This window comes from Papio anubis, chromosome 11, assembly GCF_008728515.1.
Source record: "Papio anubis isolate 15944 chromosome 11, Panubis1.0, whole genome shotgun sequence".
Taxonomy (NCBI): Eukaryota; Metazoa; Chordata; class Mammalia; order Primates; family Cercopithecidae; genus Papio; species Papio anubis.
Window position 1 is genome coordinate 120,491,994 of NC_044986.1, and position 25,782 is coordinate 120,517,775.

General features: G+C 47.4%; 1 protein-coding gene across 2 annotated transcripts in view; it reads left to right on the forward strand.

Moving 5' to 3' along the window:
• Positions 1–6,332: 6,332 nt before the first annotated feature.
• The window catches only part of ASB13 (ankyrin repeat and SOCS box containing 13), a 29,127-nt gene continuing 9,677 nt past the window's right edge, over positions 6,333–25,782 (forward strand). For both annotated transcript variants that reach the window (XR_004177113.1, XM_031652544.1), the window contains exons 1-3: positions 6,333–6,908; positions 21,911–22,098; positions 23,930–24,080. Coding sequence is in view for 1 of the 2 variants with exons in the window: in XM_031652544.1 (XP_031508404.1) it covers positions 6,338–6,908; positions 21,911–22,098; positions 23,930–24,080 (910 nt within the window). In the remaining variant the exon portion in view is untranslated. The remainder of the gene's footprint in view (positions 6,909–21,910; positions 22,099–23,929; positions 24,081–25,782) is intronic.

Below are 25,782 nucleotides of genomic sequence, written 5' to 3' on the forward strand. Positions count from 1 at the left end.
GAGACTGTCAGATTCTAAGTACAGGTGAGATAGAAGGGATGTGCTATAAATACAAAAAACATAGGTTGGAAGCAAAAGAATGAAAAAATCCATACATGCAAACACTAATTGTAAGAAAGCTGAAGTGGCCATATTTACATGAGACAACGTAGACTTCACGGCAAAAAATATTACCAGAGATAAAGAGGGACATTTAGTAATGATCAAAGGGTCAATTTATCAAGAAGATACAGTATTAACAGTGTATTAATTTAGTAAAAAAGCTTGAATAAACGTAAGGAAAAATGTGACAGAACTAAAAAAGAAAAACACAAATTCAGATTCACAGTTGGAAACAGGCCTCAGTCTCTCAGGAAATGATAGAAGAATATAGAAAATCAGAAGGGTAGAGAAGACTTGAGTAATGTTGTCAAACAATTTGACCTAACTAAAATTTATAGACAGTTCACCTCACTGCCAAATATATGTTCTATTAATGCATATAGGGAACATTCAGTAAGATAGACCATATGCTGCACTATAATACAAATCTTAACACATTTAAAAGGATTGAAATACTATAGAGTATATTAGGTACAGATTCTGTATTAAATTAGAACTCAATGACAAGAGGATATCTGGGAAATTTCCAAATGTTTGGAAATTAGACCACACATGTCTAAATAAGCCACAGATCCAAGAAGAGATCATAAGAAATGTTAGAAAATGTTTTGTACCGCAAGAAAATGAAATCATAACATTGAACTTGTGGGATGCAGCTAAAGCAGTGATTAGAAGAAAATTTATGCCTTTGTCCATTTTATTAGTGTCCAACCTCATTGGCTTGACTAACTAGCAGGAAAGCTGGTGTTCTTCACCGTGGAGCCACACACACGCCTAAGACTTTGAGAAGCTGAAAATAGGGAGCCAGTGACAGCCAATGGCTGCTTATATTAGAAAAGAAAAAAATGTTTGAAATGAGGTATATGTTGCCTTGAAAATCCAAGGAAGCCTGTTTGGTGCCATGTTTCTTTCTTAGAGGCTGGAGGAGTCAGATGCAGCCCCTTCCCTTTACTTTGGGAGGGGTGTCTTGACATTTCCCAGATCACTAGAAATTTGAATTTCTGTCCCACCCTCTGGCATGCATGCGTCTTACTGAAATGCTGACAGTAGACACTAATTCCTGCTTATCAGATCCAATGGGCTTGGTATCATCAAAACACTTGATGGGAATGATAGTCTGGTGAATGGAGAGGCAGCCAAGATTCCTGCAGATCAGATTATGACGTAAAATCGGAAGGTTGATAAAGTTCCGAGGTGAGATAGTGACGGTGAATTGCTGCCCCAGACAGCTGGAAACAAACTGTTCCTCATGGTCTTCACTAACCACATGTAACCATGTAGCCAGAGAAAGCATTCATCAGACCAATAACTGCATACCAGCAATGAAAGCATTTCTGAAACAGCAGCTTCACCTCTGATAAAGTTTATAATAATCCACTGTCATTCTCCCAGAAACTGTCTGTCTTCTGCACAGGCAAAATTATGTAATTTGAATGGAAATGGGGCGGGTGGGAGCAGGGGGAATCACCATCCTGCATCTTTCATTTTCTTTCTTTCTTTTTTTTTTTTTTTTTTTTCTGAGACGGAGTCTCGCTCTGTCGCCAGGCTGGAATGCAGTGGCATGATCTTGACTCACTGCAACCTCCACCTCCTGGGTTCAAGCAATTGTCCTGCCTCAGCCTCCCGAGTAGCTGGGACTACAGGCTTGCGGCACCACGCCCAGCTAATTTTTGTAGTTTTAGGAGAGACAGGATTTTAGCATGTTGGTCAGGATGGTCTTGATCTCTTGACCTCGTGATCCATCTGCCTCAGCCTCCCAAAGTGCTGGGATTACAGGCATGGTGATTCATGTTCTTGATGGTAGCACTAAACTCTGCAATTCCTCCAGCAACGTAAAATGGCTTTTTCCTATTTTGGTAGATAGAGGCAGTTTCAGTGCCTTCTACTTGGCTCAGAGAATCCATGTAGGGACTCTGCCAGTTTCTAGTATATGCATTCAAATGATGCATTCTGGAACTGAAGAAATAACTACAGGATTCTAGAACTCACTGGGCTTACCTGAGACAAACCTACACCCAAATTCGACTGATCATTTTTTCTATCCACTCCTATTCTGTCTGATAGACATAGTGCTATTTTAGATCTCCAGGAATTAGTGTCAGTTCAGAGCCATTGACCAGCAATTGCTGAATAGTCTTGTTATTTCCCTTTCTTCAGTTCATAGTCAATATACAACCTAGTAAATATCCATGAGATTCTTTGGGAAGGTTAGGAGGACGAGTTACAGTACAAACTCTGTAGCTCAGAGTTCAGGTGCACCTGGCCCCCCTTTCATTCAAGGAGCTCTGGGTCTGTGAACTGGCTCAACTCTGGGAATTGGTTGGGAGGCTGAAACTCCCTATTACAATGATTTTTTCTGTACTGCTCTTCACCAGACCGAGAGCTTTTCTGCTTGTAAAAGTCAAGTAAGGCTTCAGTAGGCTGCCATATGTTTCAGCTATAGGGATGCTGTCATCGACTAATCAATGCCCGAGATCTCTGAGGACAGACCATCTTGATGACAGTGCCAGTTCTGCTGCCCATGATGGCAGCTGGTCCCACATTGGCTTTGGCAATTAAGTGCCACCACTCAATCATCAGATTCTATCATTCCCAGTGAATTCAGGGAGTAAAGCTTAATGACAGCATCTCTCCCACCATCATTACCAGCCTAGACTCCTCAAGGATGAAGAAGCCATTGCCCCCGCCCCCACACCGTCCTGACAAATGGACTTCTCACAGTCTTGTGAAGGGGTTTCCTTCAGATTCTGAGAGCCAGAGTTAGGCAATGGGTGGACAGGTTTTACATGAAAAATCTACTCTAGCATTCATACTCCTACTCTAGGGGACATTTTTCCGAAGTGTACCGAGAAGGTTCTGGCATTTCACCCGTAGAACCATGCCTAGCCATTTGAACAAGCACATTGACTTTAGAATTGCGATAACAGTAAACCTGATTAAAACATTCTGGCCGGATCCGACATTATTTTCCTTCCACTCTGATCCAGTATCCCTTTGATCCATTCCTATATAAGTGCTACAGATTTCTGCCAATGTCACTTGGCAAAAATCTTGCAACTTTTATGGTGCGCGTTGTGCCTTATTAGGCCTCAAACCCCTCTGAACCTTACCTTTCAGGGCCAGGCAGGTCAGGTCCGGGTTACAGGTCTAGAAGCAGTGACAGGTGAGGTGGGGGGTAGATCCTGAGGAGGATCCACAGCTCTTTGCAAATCAGCTTCCACTGGTGAGGCCATCGTAGATTCATCAGGCAAGGTTAACCCTCTGAGTAAGCACAGGTGGATTCCTTCTACTGGCCACAGAAGCCTCAGCAGAATTCAGGGGTTTAAGATCTTCAGCTTCATGGAAATCTGCCCATTTGCTCCCATTCCATTTTTCCGCATCCCACTCCTTTCCAATTAGTTCCCTACCTTTACCATGAGAGACTCCATGGGGCTGAGAATGTAATCTGCATTGTTTCAGTCACCTGCAAGCTTATACTTTGAGTTTAGCTTTCAGAAACCTTGGCTGTGTGGCTATGAGAGATAAGGGTTTCTTGCAGGGTGGCCATATAAGATTTCTGGGCCCTGGCCTGGTCTTTGAGCTGGAGAAAACCCTAAACTGATGACTTTGTTTTCCTTAAATCCAATCAGATCAGGATTTCTTGTACCAGCCAAGATGGTGTCAGCCCATTACAGTCTCTGTCTGCCACTGCTACAAATGAAAACCAGACAAGCTACCAAAAGCAACTTCCTAAGAGCTTGTTTTAAAGATTTTTTTTAGAGATAGGGTCTCACTTTGTTGTCCAGGCTGGTCTCAAACTCCTGGGTTTAAGTGATCTTCACAGGTAGCTGGGATTACAGGTGTGTGCCACTGCACCCAGCAACTTCCTGAGGACTCTAAAAAGTTAACAATGGCAGGAAGATTGGAGAGAGGAACCAAAACTTGAAGAACTATATATTTTTCAATACTCTTATATTTAGGAAAAGAATCAGTCAACATAAATTGTAAATGAAATGCTTCCTCACAGCCTTTGAAGGATGGGGTATACCAGTGATTGCCAAACTTGCGGCAATGATTAAAAAAAAAAATTACAGTACTGCCTCCCACGTCTCTCCCTGGAGCCCAGAATCTCCAGGAGAAACCCAGAAATATACATGTTTAACAAAACCTTGATTTATTGAGTTAGTAAGTTTAGGAAAAACGGCTTATCCAAGCAAACAGAATTGGATTTCCTACAAATTTAGTCCTCACCCAAGCTATTTGTTTTGAAGGCAAAAGAAGAGTATCTTATGACCTAGGAGACTCTAAAAATGTGGTATGAAGACTATCTTTATTAGAAAAAACAGGGGTTAACACATCTCGTTTAATGATGTGTGGGGAGTCCCTAACTACACCACTTTCCAAATAGCGGTCTTATCAGATTTTAAAATGCTAATAAAAGAAATTATGATCTTATAAAATGACACTTGCTTCCAACATGGTGAAACCCCATCTTTACTAAAAATATTTTAAAAACCAGCTGGGTGTGGTGGTGGGCGCCTGTAATCCCAGCTACTCGGGAGGCTGAGGCAGGAGAATTGCTTGAACCCAGGAGACGGAGGTTGCAGGGAGCCAACACGGTACCACTGCACTCCAGCCTTGGCGACAGAGTGAGACTCTGTCTGAAACAACAACAACAACAACAACAAAAAAACCCACATGTGGTAGTTAAAAATCACTGACCTTAGGGTAGGTAATCAGCAAATATTTGCTAAATGAATAATAGAAACTTTATCAATATCACAGCTGTTCTTACAATAGATTCAAAAGGTAATTGGAAACAACATGCAATAAAAAGAGATTAATGCAAAAATAGATAAGTGGATTACTATTTAATGAATATTTTTGGAAAAACTCTATTGCAGTTTAGAAAAGAATGAATCGAGCTCCTATATTTTCATTCTATGCATTGCAGTGAATTCCAGATGGGACTCAAAGACTTAACAGCAACAACAGAACAGAACAGAATAATATATATTTTCTGGCTCTTGCTGGCGAAATACATTCTAAATATTGAAGAAAAAGGAAATACTTTCAGGGAATGTATTTCTGAATATATATGTAAACTTTGAAAAGCTTTTTCTGTAATGAAATCTTTTAATATTTTGATCAAGCAACAGAATGGAGGAAAAACACAAATGATAAGCAAATAATTGCTTATTAATATGTTTAGCAAACACTTGGATAACACACATACACATGAATATATATATATATGTATGTATATGTTCTACATGATCATACTCAAATTTAGATGACACTTTGTCCAGGAAGAAATATCGAAGAAAATGCAATCATACAAACCACGACATCACCATGGGGAAAACATAACATCTGTGGTAAATATAATGACACAAAAATCTATTACATTTAGTAAAAAGTGCAGAAAACCAGCAAGAAAAATGCGGGAGCCTGATTTTGCTAGAAAGTGGCAAGAAGGCTCTACATGCCCAGTGCTCACGGCTTGAAATTCCATTCCCAGGCCTGGGGTTCCACATTTCCAGGGGCTCTGCTTTCCAAAAGCTGTGGTTCAATGTCCCCTAGGTATAGTGCCTTCGGTCTGGACTGAAGATGGAGACCTGGGTCATCCGAGAAGCTTTGTAGAGGGAGACACCAAACTGACCACTCTCTGCCAGTCCTCACCTATTTCCAGACTGGATGATTCCTGGTATATTTACTTCTGAGCCCAAACTAACTTCTGCAAGGAGGTTCAGTACAGGTCAGGTGAGTGAGGAATCTCCTGGCAGGGCTACAGTGAACTTCGACAAGGTTAAACCTTCTAAACTTGGGAAGCCGCTTTGCAAAAATAAGTAAAATAAAAATCCCTTACTCAATTGTTGACTGGGTATTATTTGGGAAACAGGAAACAGGTTTTTCATTTCTGCTAGGTTGTGTCCCAGCCTGCATTTGCTAAGCAGCTTAAGGCAACACTGGATTAAAAACCACCCATAAAGAAAAGGCGTTAAAAAAATTGATTTGAATGATTTGAAATTATTATCTTGAAAGATCAAAGAAACAGTGATTATGAACACCGGCTCTGGTGGGAAGCGGTTCTTGAAAGTTAAAGCATGGGGGAACTCGAGTACTCCGGAGCACCATCAGCATCAGTACAATGCAAGTGAACTCTGGAAGCTAGACGCATGCTTTGTACGTGGACACATAGACACATGCTTGCACAGGACACGTTTGCAATACATACATGCTTACACGTGGACACATGTTTGCACACGCTTGCACAGGACACGCTTGCACAGGACACATGCACAGGATGCATGTTTTGTACAGGACACATGTTTTGCACTTGGAAACACATATCCATGGTTTGCACAGGGACACAGGGCCGCATGCTTGCAATGGATACATGTTTACACACGGACGCATGTTTTGCACAGGGCATATGCACAGGATGCATGTTTTGCACATGGACACACACATGTTTGCACAGGACAAGTGCACAGGACACGTTTTGCACCGGACGCATTCTTTGCACGGGACGCAAGGTTTGCAGATGCAAGCACGCACACTCCTCGGCGCGACGGGCGAAGCCCGGTGGCGGCGACAGCGGAGTCGGGACGCAGGGACAGCGCCTCCGGGAACCACGCCAAGGCGGCGGGAACTACAATTCCCGGCTCCGTGGCCTCGGGCCGACGCGCGTCCCAGCGCAGACTGGCCCCGCCCAGCGGCCCCGCGCAGCCTGGCCCAGGTCCCAGCGCCCAGAGTAGCCGCGCGGCCGCGGGTGAGCCGCATGGAGCCCCGGGCGGCTGACGGCTGCTTCCTGGGCGACGTTGGTACGTGCGGGCGCCGCGGAAGGCAGGGCGAGGCAGCCGCGCCGGCTCCTGGGGCTGGCTGCGTATCCGATGGCCTGCGCCAGGGAGGTGGTGGCGCGCCCCACGCTGGCTCCGTGGGCGGGGGTGTTTGGCTGGGTGGGCTGCGGTGAGAGCAGGGTTGCAGTGGTGCCGCGCATCCCAGACGGGCTCTCATGTCTGGTCCCTTGTCCCAGGCCAACGCACTGCGGGGCTGCAGTCCGTGGGGCTCGCCAGGTGTGGGGTTTCGCAACCGCAAACCCACCGAATGCCCCGCGCCCTGGGGAAGGTGCGGGGCGCGTGCAGAACCGTTGCCCAGTGGCGGGGGAGAGCCTGGGAAACGCTCACAGTGCTCCCTCTCGGGGCAGCCGGTGAGAGCTGAACCCCCCTCCACTGGCGCGGGTGAGGCCTGTGGCGCAGTGTCCGAGCATCCTGCAGAGGCGTCCGCATGACCCCGAGTCCGCTCCAGTGAAGGTGGCCTTGGGGCACCGCGGCACACTCTGAAAAGTGCGATCCCAGTTCTACACGCAGCCTTCTTTACCATCCGAGCAGCCCAAGAATGAAATGGATTTGAGGGAAGTACACTCTTTGGGGAAGCAAATTTTTTTGCTGCTTATTAAGCAATAATGTGGTCACTGAAATGAACGACGGAAGTACTATGAAAGCCTAAAAAGAGAAAAAAAATCTAAAGTATATTCATCTTGGTAAAAACAGTAGTGCACGTAAGAGGGAAAAGTCTTACGGGTAAATTAAATTTAGCTGAAGAGGAAGTTGCCGTCATAGCAAGGCAAAGATATTTTAATTGACTTTGCAAAATAACCAGCTTTGACATGATCAAAGGTACCTAATAAGCATCTGTTTTTATTTGGCATTCCAGTCCGGGCAAACACAAGACTTTGACCCTGACACTGTGATCTGCATTTGATTAGCTTAAGTAAGCAGTGAATAGCTAACGACGAAAGCTTATTTAAACACATATTTTAATATTTCTGTTCACGGCATCACTTCTGAGCATGTCTTCTGCATCGTTTGTTAAGGAATGCATCTGTAGAAGAAAGGCACATTTTAAACTAATAAATCCGCAACTTTTGAGGTTCACTGGTATTTTTGACATCGTCATTTTTTATTTAATATATTTCTCCCCAAATAAGTTCTGCTGATGTTTTTTATTCCCAATGTAATGAATAAGCTGAATGTATTGGATTCAAAACAGTACTGCCATTCCAGCAGCACTAGAGGCGAACCGTAGGAGCGTTAGTCAATTTTAACATTCTGACCTCAAATTCTGGATGTGTGGTGTACCCCAACCAAAGCATTTAGGTTTTTGGCTGTTGCGCAGTCTCTCATGCCTGTAATCCCAGCACTTAGGGAGGCCGAGGCAGGCGGATCACTTGGGGTCAGGAGTTCGAGATCAGCCTGGCCAACATGGCGAAACCCTGTCTCTACTAAAAATACAAAAATTAGCCGAGCCATGGTGGCGGGTGCCTGTAGTTCTAGCTATTCGGGAGACTGAGCTGGAGAATCACTCCAACCTGGAAGGCAGAGGTTGCAGTGAGCCAGGATCGGGCCATTGCACTCCAGCCTGGGTGACAAGAGTGAAACTGTGTCTCAAAATAAATAAATAAAAATACAAACATTAGCCAAGCATAGTGGGGGGCGCCTGTAATCTCAGCTACTTGGGAGGCTGAGGCAGGAGAATCACTTGAACCTGGGAGGCAGAGGTTGTAGTGAGCCGAGATCATGCCATTGCACTCCAGCCTGGGTGACAGACTGAGACTCCATCTCAAAATTAAAGTAATTAGTTAATTAATTAATTCTGCATTCCCTATGGACGTCCTTCTGTGGAAGATGAACCTCTGACCTACTGGCTGCTCCCTCACTCCCCTGTACGTTCCCCCCAGGGTCCTCCAGTAGAATTGTTTCTGTTTAAATCAGATTTCAGTGTTGACATTATTGTGACTATGTGAATATTGCAGCTGGGCCACTTGCTATGTGGGGACTGTGTTTCTCTCCTAGTGTAATGTCTTGCTTTTCTTGGACATGGCGGCTGTTGTTTTTGTTTACCTGTGGGTTTGGTGTTCTTTGCGCATAATCCCTAATTTATCCCCAGACAGTCTTCTTAGGCCCCTCAGATAAGCGACGGGTCCTGTGTTCTCTGTCTCCTGGTTCAGTGTTTGGAGACGTGTGTCCCCTGCAGCCTCGGGTCTTCCAACTCTGTCTGCTGCCGCTCTGGAAAACCGGGGTGGGGGTGGGGCAGGGGGTGTCTTCCTGTTGTTTATGGGAATTTGCGCATCCCTTTGCGTTCAGTGCCCTCCCAGGGGTAGTTCAGATTCCCTGCCCTTCGCTGGTCCCTACCCCGCGTGCCAAGCCCACCTTCTCTATCCTGGTTAGCCACTGCCCCAGCCTGCTCGCCAGCTCCCCGGATGGTTCGGAAATCCCTCCGCAGCCTGTTTGTTTTCCACTTGCTTATATGGATTTACGCCTCCCCACCGAGGTCCTCTCAGTTGAGTGAGATTTTTGCGGAGGGACAGAGGAGATCCTCCGTGTTTAATGAGAAACACAGCTCTATCGTTCTTGATTTCAGTGTCAGGACGGGGAGAGGGAGAATCCACTAGGGTAGCAGTCCAGGGCATTTCCAAAGGGTAGAGAGTTACGTGGAGTGGGAGTCTATTTTATCCTAAAACAAGAATTCAAAGAGGGCATGTTGACACACCAGAAAAGCCTATTTAGGGCCAACGAAAGTATCAGAGGAAATCACAGCAAGTAACAAAGGCTTAGGAAGCATGTTTATGGGCAAAACAGTACCTCTATCGTCCTTCTCGACATGGCAGTCCTGGGAGACATTGCCTGCTATCCTAAGGAAACCGAGGCTTAGGTGATTTAGGATGAAAAGCGTCCCTCGGGTCCCTTAACTGAGACGGGGAAGATGCGGAATCAGAGCTCAGGGGTCCTGAGTCAGGGCCTGAGCTCCCATGGTGCCTTGAGGGTGGGATTGGGATTGGGGGACCCTCCCCATGCTCCCTGGGCCATAGCCTTTTGGGGTGGACCGGGGCAAGGGAGGAGTCGGGGTAGCAGATAATTGAATGAGTGATGAGGCAGTCAGGGGAGGAGACATTGAAGGATAATGCAGCGAATCCAGCGTGGTTTTAGCGCCATGCCGTGGAAGGAAATGCTTGTTATTCACCAAGCTCTCCTGACACCTTTGGTCCTTTCTCCCGGTTCCTTTACTCCTTAGTCCACCTATTTTCACCTCTTTTCTCCTCGTCTTCTGCTTTCATTTATTCTTTCCCTTTCTTTTCTCCACTCTTACTGAGTTTTGACCATTTTGTCCCTCTAAGAAGGCAAATACTGGCATTTTTGCTTCATTGAACACATCTTGAAATCAGTCTGCTGTTTGATCTCAAGTTTACCGACAAACTATATTTTGGGAATTCATAATGAAAACATTTAAAAAGACATGGTGGAAAAATATCACCTTAGCAAGAAAACACTGAGCCTAGACTTGTAAGTGGGAGTTGCTACATAGAAAAATAAAGATCAATATTTTTTCCCCTTGGGTTTCAAGGACACTAAAACTGAAATTTAGGCTGTGCTATTAAAATTTGGTGATAGTGATAAGTGCCATGTGTTAGGCACCCTCTTTGTGCCGGGGTTGTCACGTACACTGTCTTTAGTTGTTACCATGAGATGCTTCATTTCTCTTTTCCTCTGTGGTCTCTTTGTCTTTGTGCATTTAGCCCCCACTTTTATTCCCTTACTATCATTTCCGTGTGGTTTGGACAGCAGGCAGAGATGCATGGATGCTACATTTGGCTTTCTCTGGGAGTGTTGATCCTCCAGGATCTCATCTTCTCCTCTCCTCTCCTCTCCTGTCCTCTCCTCTTCTGTCCCTCTCCTTGTCATGATAAATATGTAAATAATAATAAATATTAAATATGTTAATAAATATGTCATATGTATAAAGCGATTAAATAATAAATAATAAATATGGCATATGTCATCATGTCATGATGTCATGTCATCTTTATAATAATAAATAATAAATATGATCATGTCATCATCATAATAAATACATCATGTAAAGCGGTAAATGTCATGTAAATAATAAAATAGCGGTCATGTAAATATCGCCGATAGCGTGCATGTAATAATAAAAATATGTCGGAAGTAATGTATTTTATCATGTCATCGTAATAATGGCGTGCATCTCCATAATAAATAATAAACTAACATTTATGTCATAATAAATAATAAATAAATAGCGGCAATAAATATGCATGATAATAATAATAATAAATATCTTGATAAATATAAATGGTAGGTATAAGCCGTAAATAATGTAAATAATAAATATATAAATAATAATAATTAATGAAAATATAATGTACATGTCGTATAATAATATAAATAATAAATATGTTTTATGTAATAATAAACATAATATGCTTGTCATGTAAATGCATGATAAAATATTAACCATGTATGTAAATATGTATAAAATAATAAAAAAGCAATAAATAAATAATATATAAAGTCATAATATTAAAATATGTTTATTAAACAAATAATAAATAATAAATGCATAATTAATGTAAAATGTCATCTTAAATAATAAATATGTGATGTTTATTAAATAATAAATGTCATGTTTATATGTAAATACAGTAAATAATAATGTCATGATAAATGTAAAATAAAAAATAAAAATAATAAATGTAAATAAAATAAATATGCATAAATAATGTAAAAATAAATGTGATTAGTAATAAAAATAATAAGTAATAAAATACTTGATTAAATAATAAATAGTAAATGTCATGATGGTAAATATGTAATAAATAATGTATAAATAATGTAAATATAAGATAAATATGTTTTGTAAAATATGTAATGGCGGTCATGTAATGCATTTAATATAGAAATAATGTGTGGCATAATGTCTTGATAATAAATGTGTGATGTGATAAATAATATTAAATAAATGTGCAATGTCATGGGTGTTAATAAATGTGAAATAATATAAATATAAATAATAAATATGTTTGATTAAATGTATGCATGTTCTCCTCCTCCTGTCCTCCTGTCCTCCCTCTCTCTCTCCTCCTCTCCTGTCCCTCCCCTCATCCTCCTCTCCTCTCCTCTCCTCCTCTCCTCCTCCTCTCCTCCCATCCTCCTGTCCTCTCTCTCCTCAAGTCTCCTCTATTGTATTCCATTCCACAGTCTCCACTTCCATTCCATGATTCTCCTGTCCTCCAGCCTCCCACAAGCTTCTAATACTAGGATTACAGGCGTGTGCCACCACACCTAGCTCATTTTTGTATTTTTGGTAGAGATGGGGTTTCACCATGTTGGCCAGGCTGATCTCAAACTCCTGACCTTGGGTGATCCGCCTGCCTCGGCCTCCCAAAGTGCTGGGATTACAGGCGTGAGCCACCGCACCCGGCCCATCGTCCAGCGTTTCTAAGGCCTTCTCAGTTCTAACGGCCAGCACGTGTTCATGAATCCTCAGCTTTCTGGGATGCTGGGGGGCTGTGTCACTCAGGACTCTTGTCTTTTCCCTGAGAGCTGAGGCTGAGCCCTTTGAGAGCAGCATCAGAAAACCCTCCCTGGGGGCTTCCGGTGCCTGCCATGCTTCTTCCAGGTGGCCTCCCCAAGTGTGTGCTCGGCCACCCCAGCATGGCTTTATGGGCGGGTCAGGGTGGAGGGCCCGCCCTCACCATTTCAAGGATCCTCACTGGAGTTTTTCAGGGAGGGCTTCTTCCAGAGGCTGCAGGGTTTTTTTTTTTTTTTTTTTTTTAATGCAGAAATGACGTTTCTGCAGCCAGGACCCCAGACTCCCCTTGGTGATTTACTCTGAACAAAATTTCTGGCTCCCAGCAACATTTAAGAGTACACTGTGGGCTGGGCGCGGGGCTCATGCCTGTAATCTCAGCACTTAGGGAGGCCGAGGCAGGAGGATCTCTTGAACCCAGGAGTTTGAGACCAGCCTGGGCAACATGGTGAAACCCTGTCTCTACAGAAAATGCAAAAATTATCCAGTGTGATGGTGGGGCATGGGCCTGTAGTCCCAGCTACTTGGGAGGCTGAGGTGGGAGGATCACTTGAACCTAGGTTGAGGCTGCAGTGAGCCCTGATCACGCCACTGCACTTCAGCCTGGGTGGCAGAGTGAGACCCTGTGTCAAAAATAAATAAATAAAGAAGAAGAAGAAAACAAAATAGGAAAAAAGGTGCATCTTGGGTATTTGACCTGGATTCAAAGCCAGCATTTGTCTGGAATAGCTTTGTCTGGAAGATGTCCCTGGTGGCATTTGAGAATTGCTCTTTGTTGGAGTGGGTCCTGACCCTGGAGAGGCCCCAGGCTTGGTGGGGCGGGGTGGAGGGCAAGTGGCTCTGCTGCATTTATAGTTGCAGTCCCTGCGAGGGTCAAGTGAGGCCCGCCAGTGTGGGTGCAGGCAGGGCAGTGTGGAGGATGGGCTCTGGAGGTGCCCAGCTCTGCAGTGCGCAGGGGTCCGCAGGCCAGCCGCCTCCTAGACACGGGCTCTCTAGGGAGTGGCTGGGCCTGGGCACAGAGCTGCCACTTGGGCCCAACGAGCAGGGCTCTGGCTTTGGGGTGACTGAGGGGGATACTGGCAAACCAACTGCCTGGGGGAAAAAATAAAGAAACAGAAACAAAAATAAAAGTCTGCTTTGCTGCTTTCCCTGGTCTAAATGCTTATACCCCGGCTGGTTTCAAGCTGCTGGTGGTCTCCGGCCAGGAGAACCTGGCTGTGCAGCAACCAGCAGTGGTGACATGGCCTGGGACACTGCTGGGTGGCTTACAAGGCAGGGAGGGATGGAGGGGCTCTGGTGTCAGAGGGCCCAGGAACTGAGCAGAAAAACTGGGCAGAGACTCAGTCACCCGACTTAGATAAGCATCGAGTTACTGGAGCTGGAATGCAAGGTGGTGGGGGCTTGCTATGGAACAAAGATGAGATGGAAGAACCCGCACTTGCCCTCCCCACAGGACTGGTAGGGTAATAATGACAGCAGTGATCCCAGAGCCATTACAGTGCCTGTTACTCAGAGCCTTTACAGGTGGCCAGGCCCAGTTTCCTTCAGTCTTCCCAGCACCCATTTGAGGAGAGAGGAGGCCGAGGCTTGGAGAGCGTAAGCTGTGAGACGCACTTTGAACTCACGAGCCAGGCGGTTCCTGCAGCTTGCCCCTGTAGAGGCCGCTCCCTGAGGGTAGGCTGACCCTGAGCCACTTGGCCTGTTCAGCCAGGGCTTCCTAATCTCAAAGGACAGGTCAGTCCTGGGGCAGGGCGCAGCCTCAGATGGGAGGGTGTCAGGGCCCCAGCAAAGGGGCAAGAGAGGGGAGGAGGAGCTGCGGTCCGGAAAGGTCCACATCTGGCACACCAGCCTAGTCAGTAAGTTCGTATCGTGGGTGGAAAAGTGGAGAGAATGTTCTGAAGCATGTGTCATCCCTTCTCAAGGTGACGTCTGCTGTAGTCTGCAGTAGATACATGGATGACGTCTGTGAAATTCTAGTTCTCAGGGCAAAGGCTTTTGCCTGGCTATTCATGAGCTCAGGCCTGCAAGTGGCAAGTAAACAGGAGGGGCCATGTATGTATCACTGTGACCCTGACCTGAAGCAGAGGAGGAGGTGGGTAGAATCCAGCCATCAGGACTGGATCACGAGTCACCAGGGCTGCAGCCTTGGCTCTTGTTGTAACACAAGTTCTTCATTTAATGGATGCATGAGCCCCCGCCTGGCCAGAGTGTAGGAGCATCTTGTTAGGTCTCAGGCCACTGTCCTAGGCTGGGAAGTAGAGCAGGGGACAGAACCCAGCGGCAGGGGTCCGAGTTCAGTCTGGCAGGGGAAGATGTCTGGGGAGTGCTTATTCATTCAGATAACTGCACATGCAGCCAGGGCGGGGAGACCGGCTAGCTGTGGTACTATCCCCAAGGTGATGGGGGACGACCTTAGGGAAGGGCCAGGGAAGGAAGAATGCTGGTCAGTTGGTGGCGCGGTGATAGTGTGGAGATGGCGTGGGTGGGTGGGCTGCATGCTCGGAAGGCTTCCTAAGGAGCAGGGGTTCCCTCAGTTGAGGAATTTCAGCCGGAAGCAAGGTGGGGAATGGGGCTGAGAAGGGCTTTCCAGGCAGGGGAAGGAACAGCATACACAAAGCATGAGGCTTGCAGCCACTGGATACTGTTGAGTCGGTAGAGTTTGGTGTCACTGGACACGGCTGTGTGCATGACAGGGAGCCTGGGGACAGGGCCTGTGACTGCATGGTGTGGGCCTTATACCTTGCTTGGATTCTACCCTTGTGAACAGGCCCTGTCAGACTGGTTTGTCATTCATCTGCATTAGGGAGGGGGCAACGGGAGACCTATTACGTGGCAGCAGTGGGTAGGGCTTAGGGGCAGAACGTGAGTCCGGAGGGAACTTGCCAGCACAGCATGGAGTCTCAGGTTTCCAAGGCGGTGCTCTGCCAAGGGAGAGGGTGCAGGGATTGGGGAGGGGGGCGTTTTGCCACCACAGGGAGCCTGGCACAGGGGCTGGAAGCAGCCTGCAGTCCAGCCTGGCCAGTCCATTCACTAACAGACAGCATTTCCTGGGCTCACTCCTCATCCATTTAAGGTCTGTGACCACAAGCTGTCCTTCCTGATTCTTTTCACCTGGGACGTTGGCCCCGCCATTGCAGGGCTGAGTCATTGCTCTGTGGTGGTGGGAGCTGGGGGCTGACCTTTATGCAGAGTGTGGGTCTCTTCGCCCCCTGGAAGGGCCATCGGTGGTTTGAGGGTGTCAGGAAAGGTGACGAGGTGCAGCCCAGGCACCTGCTGTCCTCTGGCCTTCTATCCCTCCCTTCCCCACTGTAAATCTCCTGTGAGGACAGCCTGTGGGTGACAGTCCCCCCATGCTCTAGGTCCTCCAGCTTCTGATTACTTAAAAAAATTTTTTTTTTCTATTTTTAATTGTAATAAAGAGCACATAACACAGAAGTTACCACCTTAGCCATTTTCAAGTGTCCATTTCAGTAGGGCTAAGTACATTTACATTTTTGTATAACAGATCTCTAGAACTTTTTCATCCTGTAAAACTGAAATTCTGTCCCCATGAAATACTAACTCCCCGTTTCCCCTCCCGCCAGCCCCTGGCAACTACCTTTCTATTCTCTGTCTCCATGAACTTGACTACTCAAGGGACCTCACATAAGTGGAATCATGCAGTATTTGACTTTTCAGAAATGGATTATTGGCTTTTTTTTTTTTTGAGACAGAGTCACCCAGGCCATAGTGCAATGTCATGATTTCAGCTCACTGCAACCTCCACTTCCCTGGTTCAAGTGATGCTCCTGCCTCAACCTCCCGAGTAGCTGGGATTATTGGCATGGGCCACCATGCCCAGCTAATTTTTGTAATTTTATTAGAGCTGGGGTTTCACCATATTGCCCACCTCGGCCTCCCAAAGTGCTGGGATTACAGGTGCGAGTCACTGCGCCTGGACAGAAATGGCGTATTTATTTATTTATTTATTTATTTTCAAGACAGTCTCACTCTGTCACCTAGGCTGGAGTGCAGTGGCACGATCTCAGCTCACTGCAACCTCTCGTCTCCTGGGTTCAAGCGATTCTCGTGCCTCAGCCTCTGAGTAGCTGGGACTACTGACACACCATAGATTATAGCCACCATACCTGGCTAATTTTTGTATTCTTAGGAGAAATGGGGTTTCATCATGTTGGCTGTGCTGGTCGTGAACTCCTAACCTCAAGTGATCTGCCCCCCTCAGCCTCCCAAAGTGCTGGGATTACAGGCGTGAGCCACCGTGCCCGGCCTAGAAATGGCTGGTTTGACTCAGGATAATGTCCTCAAGGTTCATCCATGTTGTAGCATGGGACAGGATTTCCTTCGTTCCCAACGCTGAATAATAGTCCACTGGACGCTTGGATTGTTGACGATAATGCTGCTATGATTGTGGGTGTACAAATGAATCTCTCTTCAAGACCCTGCTTTCAATTCTTCTGGAGATGTGCCCAGCAGTGGAGTTGCTGGATCATATGATATCCTATGTTTCATTTTTTAGGAACTGCCACATAGTCTTCCACAGTGGCTGGACCATTTTACATTCCCATCATCAGTGCACAAGGGCACCACTTTCTCCACATTCTCGCCAACACGTATTTGGTTTTTTTTGATAATCCTAACAGCTGTGAGGTAGTATCTCATTGTGGTTTTGATTTGCATTTCTTTAATGATTAGTAATGTTGAATACCTTTTTTTATGTTCATGGCCATGTGTATCCTCTTTAGAGAAATGTCTGTTCAACTCGTTTGCCTATTTTTAAACCTGGTTATTTCTGTGTGTTTTTTTTTTTTTTGAGTTGCAGGAGTTCTTTATATATCCTGGACTAATCCCTCATCAGGTATATGACTTGCAAATATTTTCTCCCATTCTGTGGGTTGCCATTTCACTCTGATTGTGCCCTTAGATGCTCGGAAGTTTCTTTTTTCTTTTTTTCTTATCAGTCTGCTGCTAATTTTTGCCCTTAATCGCTGCTGGTAAGACCATAGCAGCTGACGTGATTCACTAGAAATAAGTTGCATTTCCTTTATAGACTAGTGATACAGAGAAATAAAATTAGATTTTCTTTTAAAAATTTTATGTCTCTTTGTAACTGAACCCAGATTTGGCTGCTTACTGTTCAAAAGCCAAACACGAGAGACAAGAGTTGGTGGCAGGTTTATTTAGAGAGCCTGTAAACCAGGAAGATGGTAGACAAGTGTCTAAAGTGCCATCTAAGTCAGTACAGGTTTCAGGTTCTTAATTATGTTGAGAGCAGTGGGAAGAGGAGGCTGTTGGGATGAAGAGGTAACCCAGGACCGCTGACACCTGGGCACCAGCGAGGGTCCGAGGTTGCGAACGTCTTTGTCCTTGATCACGTCACAGTGTTGCTAAAAATCTTTAACAAAACATAGCTAGTTGTTTACATGCTTTCCTTTTAATCCCAGAGTTAATTTCAAAACTACACAATTGCTCTTTTTGCATATTATCTCAATGCTCTAAAATTATCCTAGCCTCTGTGTAAGAATGGATAAAGGCCCCTTAAACAAAAATGTTAGTTCTTTTGCTGTTTCACTGCTATGGACTTTTTTTTAATTTTTCATTAAAAAAATTTTTTTTTTTCTTGAGACGGAGTCTTGCTCTGTCACCCAGGCTGGAGTGCAATGGCGTGATCTCGGCTCACTGCAACCTCCACCTCCTGGGTTCAAGCAATTCTGCTGCCTCAGCCTCCCGAGTAGTTGGGATTACAGGCATGTGCCACCACACCTGGCTAATTTTTTGTATTTTTAGTAGAGACGGGGTTTCACCATATTGGCCAGGCTGGTCTTGAACTCCTGACCTCGTGATCCACCCACCTCGGCCTCCCAAAGTGCTGGGATTACAGGCATGAACCACTTTGCCTGGCCAGACTTTATAATTGGTTTTAGTAACTCCTTTCATTCATTTACTCATCCACTCACCCGCTGAGCAACCACGTAGATACCAGCATCTTCGTGGACAGTGCCAGGTTCTAGGGTACAGAGGTGAATCAGTGGTGCCCAAGATAGACCTGGCTGCAGCTCTGCGGCCTCTGTGACCTGCCCTGGCCATCCCTGGGCACCGGGGCTCTTGCTTCTGATCCGTCACCAGACACGATCGCAGTTGTCATGTTGTGAATTGTCTGCACAAGTGTTCCCTGGTCCCTGACTGTGAGCTGTCTGTTGCTGCATCTTAGTCATCTTTGTGTGTGGCAGCGGAAGACGCTAAATCCACCTGGACATCTTGTGAATGGAGGCACGTTGGGAACGTGCCTTCCCTGCTCAGGTGGCCTCCTGAGAAGCATTTTCCTTTTTTGCTGTAAGGCCTAGGTCTCTCCCTGCCTTCCTCTTCTTTTTCAAATGGCGGCCTCTCCTTCTACCCTTGGGATTTTGCTCCCTGCGGATTGATTTTAAAGTGACACGAAACCACTTCTCACTAACCCCAGGAGGTCAGTGGGTTACTGTTCATTACAACTGGTGGGGCTGAGGGCCACCTGGAGACGGTCAGTCAAATGGAAGCTTGACTTTTACATTTTGTGGGGATCGAATCTTCCTTTGTGGTTCAGTTCTCCCTACTCCCACGTCCACTGACATAGGGTCACCCGGGCTCTTTGGCTGTGGACAAGACAGATAGGTACAATTGGAGGCAAAAATACTACAAACAGCTGGGCGTGGTGGCTCACGCCTGTAATCTCAGCACTTTGGGAGGCCGAGGTGGGTGAATCACGAAGTCAGGAGTTTGAGACCAGCCTGGCAAACATGGTGAAACCTCGTCTCTACTAAAAATACAAAAAATTACCTGGTCATGGTGGCACGTGCCTGTAATCTCAGCTACTCAGGAGGCTGAGGCAGGAGAATCACTTGAACCCAGGAGGCAGGGTTGCAGTGAGCTGAGATTGCGCCACTGCACTCCAGCCCGGGTGACACTGCGAGACTCTGTCTCAAAAAAAAAACCAAAAAAACCCCACAAAAATACTACAAACAGACAACGTTTATTGAGCACTGATTCGGTGCCAGGCCCCACCCTTTAAGTGCATCTACCTATTTCAATTCATTGAATGTTCATAGACCATGTTCATAGACCACCTATGAAGAAAAAATAATTGTTATAGCAACTTACAGGTAAAGAAGCTGACACTCGGGGAAGTTGTGTTTTGGGTAAGCTGATAAAAGACTAAGCTGAGTTTCCACCAAGCAGTTCTGTGCAGTTGTGGCTCCAGGGAACTCTTAACCCTGGTCTCAGTGCCAAAGGCAGAGGTGGGGGAGGGGGGCAATGTGGGGATCTCTAAGAGCAGACAGAGTCATCAGCACTAACTGCTGAGGCTGCCCACCTGCAGAGGAAATTCGATGCAGATACCTTCTTTTTTTTTTTTTTTTAGACAGACTTTTGCTGTTGTTCTCCAGGCTATAGTGCAGTGGCATGATCTGGGCTCACTGTAACCTCCACCTCCTGGGTTCAAGCGATTCTCCTGCTTCAGCCTCCCAAGTAGCTGGGATTACAGGCATGCAACACCATGCCTGGCTAATTTTCAAAAATATTTTTAGTAGAGATGGCATTTCACCCTGTTGGCCAGGCCGGTTTCGAACTTCTGACCTCAAGTGATCCGCCCGCCTTAGCCTCCCAAAGTGGTGAGATTACAAGCGTGAGCCACAGCACCCGGCCCAGATACACTTTGTAAAAGTAAGATCTGGGGAAGATCCAGGTGATAGGAAGGTTTTCCAGGGACATGTCAGAATAGTAAGAGGAAACTGTTGATTGAGAAGAGGTGTGTGGTGTGATCTTGTCTGCTCGAAGCTGGGGAGTTGATGGTAAGGATATGTCAGCTTTCATCCAGCATTGTTGTCATTTATAACATTTTAAAGTGTCTAGAAGACTTCTCTGTATCTGAGATGGGTGCTGAGAAAACATAGGCGTGTGTGGTTTCTGCATCTGGGGAGTTTACGGTCTGTACTAGTTAGCAAGCTTTTGTCTGCACTTGGTTTAGACAATAAAGAAATGTGACAAAGCCTACCCATTGGCTTGGCTCCAGGCACTTGATGGTCCTTGACTCGTCCTCCAGGTTCCAGTCCTTTCCTGGCTTTGCCATTCCTGTAGGTCCTGTCTTCAGGCAGGTAGCCAGATGGCTTAGCAGGTTCAAGTTCACATCCGGGCAGTATCCAGAGAAGGAAGGGAGACAGCCATCCCCTCGAGCTCCTTCTTGGGAGTGAACAGAATATGGAAGCTTGGAGGCCTCTTCGCAGACTCTCCCTCACCTCTCCTTAGCTGGAGTTGGGTTGGATGCTATATGGGAAATAGGATCACTATGATTGACTGAGACTAAAAAAAAAAGAAAGAAAGAAAACCCAGTTAACATCATCCTTAAAGGTGAACGACTAAATGCTCTCCCCTGAGACTAGAAACAAGACAAGGATGTTGGCTCTCACCCCTTCTGTTCCACATTGCACTGCAAGTCCTAGCCAGAGCAATTCAACAAGAAAAAGAAATAAAAGGGCTGGGCGTGATGGCTCATGCCTGTAATGCCAGCACTTTGGGAGGCTGAGGCGGGTGGATCACCTGAGGTCAGGAGTTTGAGACCATCCTGGCCAACATGGTGAAACCTCATTTCTACTAAAAATACAGAAATTAGCTGGGTGTGATGGTGTGTGCCTGTAATCCCAGCTACTTGGGAGACTGAGGCAGGAGAATCGCTTGAACCCGGGAGGCAGAGGTTTCAGTGAGCCGAGATCACACCATTGCACTCCAGCCTGGGTGATGCAGTGAGACTCCATCTCATAAATAAATAAATAAATAAATAAATAAATAAATAAATGGCATCCACATTAGAAAGGAAGAAGTTAAACGATCTTTGTTTGCAGATGACGTGACTTGTATATAGATAAGCCTGAGGACGCCACTAAAGTGGAGTCATTAAAACATGGATTCTGAAGGCAGTCGAGTGCAGGAGACACTGTAAATGCAGTGGTCTGAGCGTGTGTGTGTGAGCTTTGTGGGAAGTGTTTCCCAGGGAAGTTGTTTTATCTGGGCCCACCTGGAGGATGTAAACGTTTCACCAGGAAATTGCCGAGTGGACAATTGGCAGAGGGCAAAGGTGGGCGTGTTAGCAGAGAAGGATGTGGAACTGCAGGGGAGTGGTGAGCACCCGTGCCTGCAGAGCGGGTTTATGCAGGGGCAGTGGTGGGAGGTGGACCGTGGAGGTGAGCGGGGTCCACAGGATGGAGCCCCTTGTAGGCCTTGCCCAGGAGCTTGGACTCCGGCCTTCAGGCGGGGGAGTGGCGGGGTCTCAGGGATCTTTATAGAAGTGCTGGGACAATTGCATGATCACGGATGGTGCCTTGGTGGCATCAGGGGCCCTGGAGTCTTACGTGTGCTCATTTGTCCTGGATGAAGTGGCAGGGTCTTAGCATGAGGTCCCCTTCCTTTCCAGGTTTCTGGGTGGAACGGACCCCTGTGCACGAGGCAGCCCAGCGGGGTGAGAGCCTGCAGCTGCAACAGCTGATCGAGAGTGGCGCCTGTGTGAACCAGGTCACTGTGGACTCCATCACGCCCCTGCACGCGGCCAGTCTGCAGGGCCAGGCGCGGTGCGTGCAGCTGCTGCTGGCGGCTGGGGCCCAGGTGAGTGGCCCATCAGGGCAGACCCCCAGCCTGGCTGCAGCTGCCAGAATGGAGAAGGTTGACTCAGGAGAACTTGGGAAAGAGGGGAGGGTGGGGGCTGCACTGTGTCCACTGCACACAGGTACCAGGAAGCCTATGGCTGAGAAGTGCTTGTGGACCTGGCTGTTAGGAGGTCACGGTGGTGGAAGAAAGGGTGACCTGAACAGATTGGTGGTGGGAGTGCCAGCCCTGTGGTGGGCAGGAGCCAGTCTAGATGCAGGCTCTCTCAGGGGCGGCCAGGCCTGGGCGCAGAGCTGCTGCTTGGGCCCAAAGAGCAGGGTTCTGGCTTTAGGATGACTCGGTGGGATGCTGGCCCGCCAGCTCTCCGAAAAAAGGAATGAAAACAAAACTCAGGGATCTTTATAGAAGTGCTGGGACAATTGCATGATCACGGATGGTGCCTTGGTGGCATCAGGGGCCACATTGCTGCTTTCGCTGGTGTAAATGTTCCCACCCTGGCTAGTGTTAAGCCACCGGGGGTTTCTGGTCAGCAGAATTCCTGGCACATTGGCAGGCAGCTCTCCCGAGCTGGCAAACACTGGCCGGGCACACCCCTGGCCAATGTACTAGGGACACAAGGAACTGGTCTCAGAGTTCAAGGGGTGGGGAAAAAGGGAAGACGGTGTGCTGTTTTTTCTTCCCAAAACCTTGGAATGGAACCCATGTCAGTGTGTACCCAAACGGAATTTGAATTTGGACAAATGCTGAATAAAATTTGCCAGTTTGGGGAGTGGCCTTTTTCCCGGCCTGTGACTTTCTCACTAGGGGAGGGATGGTAAGCTGTCTCAGGCATTCCTTCCATTGAGGTAGAGGTTTTTTTTTTTTTTTTTTTTGAGACGGAGTCTCGCTCTGTCGCCCGGGCTGGAGTGCAGTGGCCTGATCTCAGCTCACTGCAAGCTCCGCCTCCCAGGTTTACGCCATTCTCCTGCCTCAGCCTCCCGAGTAGCTGGGACTACAGGCGCCAGCCACCTCGCCCGGCTAGTTTTTTGTATTTTTTAGTAGAGACGGGGTTTCACGGTGTTCGCCAGGATGGTCGCGATCTCCTGACCTCGTGATCCGCCCTTCTCGGCCTCCCAAAGTGCTGGCATTACAGGCTTGAGCCACCGCGCCCGGCTGAGGTAGAGGTTTTTGTTGTTTTCTGAGACAAGGTCTTACTCTGTTGCCTAGGCTGGAATGCAGTGACATGCTGGAATGCAGTGATGTGATCATAGCTCACTGCAGCCTCGTCCTCCTCGACTCAAGTGATCCTTCCACCTCAGCCTCCCGGGTAGCTGGGACTATAGGTGCACGCCACCACACCCAGCTAATTTTTGTATTTTTTGTAGAGACAGGGTTTCGCCATGTTGCCCAGGCTGGTCTCGAACTCCTGAGCTCAAGTGACCCTCCTCGCCTTCCAAAGTGCCGGGGTTACAGGTGTGAGCCACTGTGCCCAGCTGAAGTTAGAGTTTTTAAAACTCATGTTTAAAGCCTGCCTCTCCCAGCTTGCAGCCTAGGGTTCCCCTGTCCTGCTCTGTGCTTAGTAGGTGTTTGGGGTAGGGGTGGTGAGGGGGCGGCTGAGCTTATCCTGCCCTGAGAGAAAAGAATCCTGAACGAGATGACCTTTGTACTCAGGAGGCTGTGGGTGCTCCCCAGCCACGTGCTGTCTCTTTCGGTGTTCTCGCCTAGCACATAATACCAAAGCAAACTGGTGCTTCTAAGAAGCATCTTAGCAAAGATGAACCTACAGCAGGATGGGAAAGCGGGTTGCGTGGCGTTTCTCTGCCCTTTGATACTTGTTTCTTCCTTCCATGAGGTGGATGCTCGCAACATCGATGGCAGCACCCCGCTCTGCGACGCCTGCGCCTCGGGCAGCATCGAGTGTGTGAAGCTCTTGCTGTCCTATGGGGCCAAGGTCAACCCTCCTTTGTACACAGCATCCCCCCTGCACGAGGCCTGCATGAGTGGTGAGTTGGCAGACAACTGGGCTGGCCCAGCTGGGCCCTGGAAGTTTCTTCCTTTCTGGGATTAAAGGACTTTGGGAAGGAAGCAGAGTAGACATATTGGGAGCCCTTGGCTGGTGAAGGAGAGTTCTGAGTCTGTTTCTGGCTCTTGGTGGCTCAGCTGCCGAGATTCTAAGCTTTCCCTCCTTGAGGTCTTCCTCCAGGGCTGGGGTGGGTGACTCTATGGTAGGATTCTGTGTCCAAGCCAGGGCTCCTCGGGCCCCTCCACATTAGCACCAGGGCCTGGGGCACTCTGCAGAGGCTCACTTGGGCTTTGTTCTAGTGTGCTCTGCAGGTCCCTGATTGAGATGGGAGAGGACAGAGAAACATGTCCCAACAGCCTGGGCCAGGAGGCTGTGTGCGGTGCTCTCAAAACACAGTGCTGGTCCTGCAGGCTCAGTGAGCAGGTGGGACTCTAGCTGCCCTCTGAGAACAGGTGGATTGCAGATGCTGGGAAGATAAAAGGGCACCCTGAGCATGTCCTATCTTACTTGTCCTATCTTACTGCATTAGAAGCTCCCAGTGGAGCAGAGAGGACTGGAATTTAGGGTGAGACCAGCTGGTGGGAAGATGTTTAAATGACAAAGGAGTTTGGATTCTACTCTTTTGAGCAGAGGCTGCAAACTGTGGCTTATATCTTGACCAGCCAGCATGGCCTTTGTCTTTGGATGCACGTCTGGGGTGCAGGGTATGGGGTATGTGCCCTTCCACGGTGCTGGCAGAGCCATGGCTGCCTGTGGGTCACCCCTGATTCCTGCTCTCGGGTCTTTCCATGTCTACAGGCCATGGGGACAGCTCCGGGGAGCTCTTGAAGGTTTCTGAGCAGATGTTGAGGGCCAGGAAAACAGAAGTTGGGGAAGGTTCATTTAGTGGCCCTCTATGTGCAGACAGACGGAGGTGGCAGTGGTGGTCGGGGTCTCCTGGAAGCAGAGGAATGAGTTGGGGACCATCGCTGGGATGAAGGTGGCCAGTGCTCAGAGTAGGCTGGTGGAGTGAGATGGGTTCATTTAGAAGGTTTGGGGAGGAATCCGTAGGATTTGGTATGAAGGGGAGGCTCAAGAGGTCAGAAATGGGTCAGGTTTGAATCAGGAGCAGGGACCCCAGGAAAGGGAGAGGGCTCTGGAGTGGGAGACACCAGCTAGTGGCCAGCACACGGCTCCGGGGCTGGGGCTGGGTGTGAGGCTGGTGGGGAAAATCAGGGAGCTGCCAACAGTGAAGAGGTAATTGAGTGACAGGAAAGGATGGAGCCTAGACGGAATGTGCAGGGGTGGGAGGGGGGGGGGCCTGGAACCGCGCTCCAAATCCACATTGCAGACCTAGGAAGAGGAGCTGCTTAAGAGGCAGGAGAGGCCAGGTGCTGTGGCTCATGCCCTTGGTAATCCTAGCACTTTGGGAGGCTGAGGTGGGTGGATCACCTGAGGTCAGGAGTTTGAGACCAGCCTGGCCAACATGGTGAAACCCCGTCTTTACTAAAAATACAAAAAAATTAGCCAGGCGTGGTGGTGCACGCCTGTAATTCCAGCTATCTGGGAGGCCGAGGTGGGAGAATTGCTTGAATCCGGGAGGTGGAGGTTGTAGTGAGCTGAGATTGCACCACTGCATTCCATCCTGGGCAACAGAATGAGACTGTCTAAAAAAAAAAAAAAAAAAAAAAAAGAGGCAGGAG